The sequence below is a fragment of the Pelobates fuscus genome, chromosome 7 (genome assembly GCF_036172605.1).
Source record: "Pelobates fuscus isolate aPelFus1 chromosome 7, aPelFus1.pri, whole genome shotgun sequence".
NCBI classification, from domain to species: Eukaryota; Metazoa; Chordata; class Amphibia; order Anura; family Pelobatidae; genus Pelobates; species Pelobates fuscus.
This window is the reverse complement of record NC_086323.1, coordinates 203,138,145-203,147,399: the sequence shown is the minus strand read 5'-3', so window position 1 is coordinate 203,147,399 and position 9,255 is coordinate 203,138,145. Positions and strand designations below refer to the sequence as shown.

Below are 9,255 nucleotides of genomic sequence, written 5' to 3'. Positions count from 1 at the left end.
CTTCAAATACCGTACTACCTCCATCCTAAAATCTTAAACCAGCAGATTATATTAGTTCTATCACTGGTTATCACAGAGAGTGCCCTGGTGCAGGAATTCTTTTGGACCCCTCCTATCTCAAGTGTGGCCAAAACATAGATTTCCATCTGTTGTACAACTCCCACAATGTTTTGCCAACCGGGGCTCTATCTACCAGGTTACCATCCTTGCTGAATTGTATTTAGCACCGAGCAGTGTTTGTGTTAATGTAGGGGTGTTTTTGTAATAGTGTTGACATTTGAATGCAGAGGTATATTTGTGTGTAGTGTTGGCATTTGTTTATATGTGCATACAGATCAGCATTCATACACTGCCACACAAACAGATACACATGCAGATGCACGGAAACACACAGTGACACTTATGCAGATGTAAAGACATATGCACATACGCTGGTCAAAATGTACTTTTATAGCCACTCTGCGGTTAACTCTTGGATACAGAAAGGTGGCTTCCCTGGGGTGCAGTGCATTAGCTGGGATAGTTGGGAGTTAAGGGTTTGCTCACCCAACCCAGCTCCACTCATCTCTGCCTTCTCCTCCTTTATCTCGCATGGCTCCAGTCTCTGTGGGAGGAAGTGACTGTAGCGGATGGCATTGGGCTGTCCTCAAGAATTTGTGTTAAAAATGTATTTTGTGTAATTATGGCCATGTATAGCAGTATTGTATGTAGCTTTCGTCTAATTGTTCGGTAGTTTTCATTCCGTTTTTCATACGATTGAAAATACCAAACCATCAGACCACCCCAGCGAGAAGTGTGCACCTCATTAAACTTTCACACTCTGTAACCGCAAACTAATTGACTGTGAAATCGTTACTTTGTATGTATCTGTGTGGTCGCCGTTTGACATACGAACCGCGTGGCGGCGGCCATCTTACGCAAGAAAATCTCAGCGGTGTTTGGTCGTCGAGTGTCTGGAACTCAAATCGGACACTCAAACACCCGAACACCGCTGAGAACTCCAGAGCTCCGTAACTCGCGAACGGAGGGGCCAACCATCCCCTCGTTCGGTAAAATAAATGTCCCGAACAAGGGAATTAATAGAAATGTAAGATTAGCTGTGGATGGCAAGTATTTCTATGTATTTTAAATCCCGAATGGAGACCGACCACAAGGCCAAAACACATGGAGCCTTTTTCGGATACTACCTCGTGTGCGGTCGGTCAAATTTCAAACTTCAATCTAACTCCCGAACCCCTGGTCCGATCAGGGTGAATTTTGAATGTTAGTCACCCAGATCAGGGGCACCCAGTATATAATTCTAGCTGACTGTTTTGGGGTACATCCAGAAATTGGGTAAAACTACAGTATAAGTGGATTATGTGTCACAATAAGGGGAGGAGATGTGTGGGAGGTAACAGTTACACTATTGGATACTGTACTTATTAATGTGAATCCCTCCCTTGCATGGGAGAATGCTTTATAAGGAGGTTGTGTGGCTTAAAAGTTCAGTTCTGCTCCTGATGCTGTATGTCGTCCAGTCATTGGGATCTGTATTTGGATATTCGTGGATTACCTTGCGCTTGCTGTGACTATTGTTATATGGGATTTTATTACTTGTTCCTGAGCCTCACTTGGATCTTTAGTGGAGATAACCTGTGAAATACCAGCTCTCCGCTACAGTGACCAGCTGTCACTTCCTCCCAGCGCTGCCGATAGGAAAGGGGCCCAGTCATGCTATTAAAGGGCCACATCAAGCAACCAGGCCCCTGCTGACACATGCCCCCTGCCTTAAGTGCATGAGCCACCTGTTGGGTCCCCTTAGTGGGTAGGCCCTGGTGCAGCTGCACTACCGGTAGTTCCACCACTGGTGATACCTTCTGTTCTTAGCCTACAAAGTGCAAGACATTTTAACACAACATTGACATTTTCCCTTTAAGCCACCATACAGATTGGTGCAATAGATGCTTTATTTTAAAGGAATGCTACAAGCACAGTGTTCTAGTGCTTTTGCTTCCAGGATGCCATGAACAACCCATTGTATGTAGTCAAACTGTTTTAGTTTGGTTTGACTTCTTACCTGGGGTCCACTGGGTAACGCTAATCCCTGCACTGCCAGGCTTATGCTCAGACAGGTTGCTTCCGGCTCTTTGTCCAAAGTAGTGGAGGTGGGGAGCAGCGCCCATCATACCCCAGGTAAAAAGTAAATTACAATGGAGGGGTGGTGCCAGGGCACACCTGGCAAATATGGTGCTTGTTTTGTTCCTTTAAACATTTTCAAGTGTGTAGAAAGGGTTTTAGAGCCTTCACAGTTGGTTTAGCCAAAAGGATGAAGAAAAGAAAAAAAAATAAACAAAACTTAATTGTGGACCATTGTTCCCGGACACTGATCTTGAATTCAAGGTACGCCAACGCTCCAGGGTTTGCAACAGAATTTGGAGAAGCCAAAATCTTTACACTGTAGGTGTGCCTGTGGTGGACTGGGTTGGGAACTTCTGTTCTAGGTCAGTGGAAGCCTGTTGGTGTTTTGGCATTGGGCGTCTATGCAGCAGCTCTCCAAGGTTGCAACTTGGACCACTTTGCAATGTTGGCATAGTTCTCAAGTACCAGCAAGACCTTCTTGCCCCAAAAAGGAACATGTCTAAACTGTGGCATCAAACGTCTCTGATGATCGCTTGCCGGGCCCATTGTTTTTTTTTTTTATAAAAAAAAAGTGATAAATGCTTATTGAAATGAATCAATAATAGATACAGGACTCCTTCGAGGAGTTTCATCTTAACAATATACTGTGTATTGGTTCTGCACTTTATTTGTTACAGAACCTATACTAGATTAACATTTCAGCAGCCTTTGGATTTTACCTACCTTATACTATAGGAGGTAATGATCTGACTAGCTGATACATTCACATTTAAAGAGGAACGGAGTGCATTTTGCATCTGCCTTTTATTTATTAATCTGGAATTTGTATTTCCATTTCCTGTATCTATTATTGATTTATTTAAATAAGCATTTATCACTTTTTAAAATATATTTTTAACCCCTGGTGGTGGTTATATTTTACAAGTGACACAGTGGTTATGGTTTTCACATCCAATCTCAAAATTTAACTTCAGAAGGCTACCATTTATTGGTGTTTATTCATTGTATAGTTGTATATTTATTCATTGTTTTTTTTATGTTCACCATTCCCACACTATTATTTATTTGGTATGGTTAGGGGGCAGAAAGACTGTGGTGACATCAAACACTCGTAAAACTCTTCACATAGAATATACAAAGGGCCTAAAAAAAAATAGTTGAAAATATGAATTGATATTTACATGAAACATTGGTGGCAAGGCCACTCTTGTTCTGGGCTGGCTGATGATGTCTTAATGACGCCACTAGAGGTGGAGTTACACCCTCCAGCAGCTGATGTGCTTAACTCTGTATGTACAACATTTCATTACTGCACATTCAGATTCCAGTCACCATAACCACTGCAAATCACAAGCGTTGATGGTGCTTGGAGTAACCCTTCACCTAACAGAGGTAAGTAGTCACATTGAGCGGTTTAATATGTTTACATTGTCATTCAGATAGATTATTCTTCTTTGTATATGTAAGGAGTCAAAAGAATTCAAACTGAGAAATAAAGTTCTGATATAACATATTATTCTGCAAACACATGCTTAAAGGTAAACTTTTGACAACAATGAAGGAATTTGTAACAGAGATGCAGAATAAATCTGAATACAAAGCAAGCAGTGCTAACAGAGATTATTCACTAAAGTGTGATTTGGGAGGAATTCTAAGTGAGTTGCAAATTTAAGGCTAAACAGTCAAATGGGATAAATTATCCAACTCAGCTAATGTTTAAGTTTGGCTACTTTGGCCTTAACTGTGAATCGAGCTGTGAATTCCCGACCATTCACAGTTTGGGGAACGGCGCCATAAAGTAAGCAGTTTGTTATCTCTTTAACGGTGGTTATTAACAGACTGAAAGGCACTGATCACTGGTGAACGAACTGTGACGCAGGTTTGGATAATAAAGTCCATCTTACATCAAAATAGATACAGAAAAATATAAGCTTGTGCTCCACCACAACGTGAGAAAGATGAAACCACTAGCAGGACAATGATTTCTATAGTCTATAAACGGACACAAGACACATTGAAAATCACTGAGCATCAGGTTATCACATTTCCACACTTAGAGCAATATGTGAGTGGTTGGGCAAGTAACAATGAGTGCATCCTGTAGATGGCGCTTACTGCAATAGATTACTTTGTAAATATGACAGACTACGCACTATAAATACTACCGGTTATTATAATAGAGCAAGGAGCCTTTGTGTGCTGCCTCCTGGATTTCCGTAAAAAAAAGAAAATTGGCCCGGCTCCTATGCAGCCACTTGGATAATACTGTTCTGTTTTACCCTTCCAAAGCTGTCCAAACGGACACAGAGGAGAGGTGAAAACCATAGCATCATACTGGCAGCTGTAGAGGGCCAAGACTGGTTTTCTTCAAAATGTTGGACAGAGAATGGCACCCAAGCACTCACAGCACCATAACCATGTCAATAAGCTATAGTGGTTACGGTGCTTTAAATATCACTCACAAGGAGAAGCCAGAATGGTTTCCAATGACGAATGTGTAGTTAAATGAAGACAGTGCTTGTAACAGCGCAATACCCAAGCACAATGATTGATTGATGAGATATTTGACAGCGATCTTGATCATTTCGGTAAAATTAACAACACTTTGCACAGTGATGAAAAACGTGAACATGATTAAAGGGTTACTCCAAACACCATAACCATTTCAGTGATTTGAAGTGGTTGTGGTACCTGTATCTTCAGCACTGTACATACAGAGATTAACCCCTTAGCAACTGCACAGGCAACTCCACTTCTGGCAGCATCACTAATTAGCCAAGAACAAAGTTCCGGGTTGGCTAATGTCAACTCTGTGTAAAGTTGGCATCTGACTCAATCATCCTTAGCATGCTGGTAATAGATGGCAAATAGCGGCACTGTGGCCCTTCCCTCCTGCTACTTTCCTGTCTAACCTCCCCATGTCTAACCACCCCATGTTGTCAGCAGAGGAAGATCGGGCTCCAGGGAGAATTGGACTTGGCAATTGAACGAACGTGGGTTTTAGCATTTATTTTTACCAGGTCTACCACCTCAAAAAGGGTCACTCTAACCAAAACCAGTGTTTTATGAGAACACTTGTTTGGTTGGAGTATCCCTATACGTTCATTTTTGTGCACATGTTGTTCACCTGTGAAACAAATCAAAAACTATATATGTAAAAAAAAAAAAAAAAAAGCAGCACCATTTAATTGAACATAAGTTTACATAGAACCAACAGATAATACTGTCCATCATATCACTAGATTGCAGTTCTGACAGATTATTGAATGGCCTCTTCGAACATGGCTGTCATCATTCGTTTCATTTTGCAATGCAACATTACTATTCCTTCATCCAGTTAGTTCCAAAGGAAGCTCTCGGCCACACAAAATCTCCCACTGTCTTGCAAGAAGAGAAATCAATTTCTCACGGCAGTCTGCACTTGGAATAAATATATACCAATGGACCTCACGGCTTCTGACGCACGCTTTCTGGGATTTTGGGGACATGCAGGTTTCACCAAAGTGGTCTATTGATAAAGTGTACATTAGGTCTTTGCTGGGAATGTCATCAAACACAAAGGTCAGGGTCTGTGGGTACGTCTGGTAGCCCAGCAACACCCTGTCCAAATCTCGTATTCGCCTCCCATCAACTAACTGGTACTTATCTGTCTTGGGAGGTTCTTTGGCAAAATCAGGTAGAGGGTAACAAATATAGTCTTCATTTAATAAGAACAGGTCAGAATTGGTCAGAATAAGTGTCTTTGGTCGAAGGAATGGATTCTGGACATCCCCATTGGCTGAATTCACTTGGAACACAAGAACATACAATAAGATATTCAATGATTGGTGATCAGGAGAAATTTCAGTTTTTTCCTTGACTATAAAAGTTAGGTCTCCAATTTCTTCTTCATTTGGATAAATGAATTTTACACGGCTGGAATGAATAAGTTCATAATTTTCCATTTTCCCTAGAACAGAAAAAAATAAGAAAATCAAGTGAGATTATGGACCCTCAATCTAATTCATTTAACGTTTTATTTTATTTTTTAAATTGTGAAATTATGTAATATTTTTTATTTAAAAATAGAAGATGAATCACAACGCCAGTCTGTTTATTCACTAAAACGTGAGCAATAGAACACTGACAAAGGAATTGCAGTCTCCAACTCAGCTGCAAAACTCTGCTATTGTGTACAATGGCCATCGGGTTAGTACATAGCACAAACACCAACACTACACACAAAATAACATATGCATTTAAAAGCCAACACTGCATACATACACAAACACTACGCACAGGTACACCCCTGCATCAAAATGGCAGCAGTACATACAAATACAGCCCTACATGCACATACATACTCTATACAAAAACATGATTACATTCAAACGCACAAACAACAACCCTGCAAGGATGGGCAAATGGTAAATCCCCAGCTGGTACAGCATCATTCGAATTGTACAAAAGATGGAGATCTACCTTTGGCCACTCTTGCTTTAGAGGGGGCCCGAAAACACTTTCTTGCACCAGGGCCCTCTTTGCATTACTTCCATCACTGGAGCTAATATCTGGAATATCCCTTCAATAGTCACTCTATATTTACGGATCACTGATAGTAATATGTAATAATTGTGATGTGCGAAAAAAAAAAAATGATGCATATAGGCAGGTATTACATGGTCCGACACACGTTTCAATGCATATACTGCACCCGTGTCTATATGCATCTAGCTTTGTTTTTCATTTGTATAGCACATCACAATTAATACACTGTACAATCTGCAGCCAGGATGTAGGTACTATAGAAGGGGGATAGTCTAGCTATTCTCTTATATTCCAATTTATCCCATGTACTGCAGTTGGGCAGCAATTTATTATTTCTATTACTTATCACGAGGCTCTGTTAAATTGACTTTTACCCTAGTATTCTCCAAATGTTTTTAAGCATTTCAGAAAGATAAAATCCTGATAAAGGGTTCATAAATACTGTGATGGAGTTTAATCGAAATTTCAACAGTCAAAAGATATCATAAAACAAAGTAGAGGCTAGTTGGTCTAATGGCAAATGTCTACGAAGACAAAACTCGCCACAAGGGGGAGTTACCGCTGTCAAATTTTGTCAATTTCTCCATTTGCTCTAGGGACAGCTGTGAGAATAACGCATTGTATCGATCAACGCCAGACAATATCTATGGAGGCTCCGGCAGTCTCCCACATGGTACAGCACAGACGTGTGCTTCTGGCTGATGAAGATCAAACATAGCGGCACCCGCAATGGAGAGCATCAGATCAGAATAATTTACCACTGCTGCACCCACAGGCCACCGCACCCCAAGTAGTGATATAATCAAAATATGCAAAAGACACCAGAAAGTGACAGAGCCGCTTTAATGTCTATCCACTTTCATACTATCCTAGCAACCTACTTTTCTACCCTACCCTTACCTTTTGTGTCAATATACCCCATTCCCTCTAGCAGGGCCATCAATATCTCTGTTCTTGTGCGCCAAACTCATCTGGTTACAAATACGTGTCTGTTAGTCCACCCATTGTACAGCGCTATGGAACTTGTTGGCACTTTATAAATAATAATAATGTCAAATCAGTCCTAAATGGCTTAACATTAAATGGGGTTAAGTGCTTGGCAGGAATTAACTCATCACAGTGGATATACGCCATGCAGAGGGACATTGAAGATCAAACGCGTAGTTTTCAATTTTGTTAATGGGACACTCCACTGTCCAAATATAAACAAAATGAACAAAAAAAACACCACTGTTTAGTAGACACCCCAAAGAAAACATGCATGCATTTAATTGTGCAATTTTTTTTATTGGTGGTCTCTCTAAAAAAACACTTGTAAAAGCTGTAGATCTTTTGTCTGCAGCCTTTACAAGCCCTCCCCTTCTAACCCAGCCCACACTTTGTGGCTGTCCAATCCCAGACTCCCAATGCAGCTCAATGAGAAGTCTATACAAGGCAGGTGCTCTGGGCAATTCCACTCAGCTAAACATACCAGGAAGTAACGGGACCGGTAGTCTGATTGACAGCCAAGGCGGTGTAACAAGGTTCTTTTATAAAAGGGCCAATTTCTTTTGAAATCTTCACTTTTTGTGAAATTGAAAAAGATGACACACCCTTCATACACAAAGCATTTCAGCAAGATAACCTGCTTTAGGTGTGTGGAGTGTGGAGCCGGGAGGATTAAAAAGTTTTATGCGTTAAAGCTGAAGTAAGGGATTGGTTTTAAATCACTGCAGGCAGATTGCAGTGCTTTCTGGGATACGCTCGCGCTGTTTGGCTGTCATTGGTCATGTGACCTCCTCTCTCTCCCACATATATATTTTTTTTATATCTTATAAATTTCTGCAGTTCTTAAGCTGTACTTGTGTGCCAATAATCACCAGCAACGTTTAGCAAAAATTGCCTTTATTCCCCAACGTCTTCCATTGTTTCCTTATTTGTTTTTATACTAAATAAAGTTTTATGTATACATGGGGTATTACAAGAAAGTCTGATATATATATAGAATATCTGTGGGTATTTTCAGAAGAGGGAAAGCTGCTTTTAATTGTAAGTATCTGTATTTATTCGTGCCGACCAATGGGAGAGGGAGCGCCCATTCATACTGGGTTTGCGCCACTCTTCCGGTTGGCCGGCACGAATAAAGCACTGATTGGTCGCCGCAGGGAACGAGCGACCAATCCGAGAAGGAGCACTTGTTCAGACGGGGTTTCACCCCCTTCCATCTGATTGGGCAGCGAGACCCCTCCCTACCCTGGGCGCTGATTGGCTTTCAGCGGATTGGTGACATCGGGATTCATGCTATATCTTCTAATTGGGCCGTGAAACCCCTACCCTCATCAAGCATGAATTGGTGCAACAGAGTTTCGCGCCCTTTCTTCGGATTGAGCGGCGAAACTCCTTCCTACCCCTAACGCTGATTGGCGCAATTTGGTTTGCACCATTTCGGCTGATTGGTCGTTGCTTGCTTTAGGCGCAAAGTTTTAATTAACCGGACTAAACCAAGCAACTGATTCCGGGGATGTACAGAGCTTCGAGCCCCAGAATTTTGACACTCATATCTCCGGCTGTGTACATCCGATCACCCCACTTTTTGCAGGGATCCCAGATGGGACCCGGGCTATGCAT

General features: G+C 41.4%; 1 protein-coding gene across 1 annotated transcript in view; it reads right to left on the bottom strand.

Moving 5' to 3' along the window:
• Window positions 1–5,305: 5,305 nt before the first annotated feature.
• The window catches only part of NISCH (nischarin), a 116,493-nt gene continuing 112,543 nt past the window's right edge, over window positions 5,306–9,255 (bottom strand). Inside the window, exon 21 of the mRNA XM_063427069.1 lies at window positions 5,306–6,070. Within this exon, the coding sequence (XP_063283139.1) occupies window positions 5,451–6,070 (620 nt within the window). The 3' untranslated portion in view covers window positions 5,306–5,450. The remainder of the gene's footprint in view (window positions 6,071–9,255) is intronic.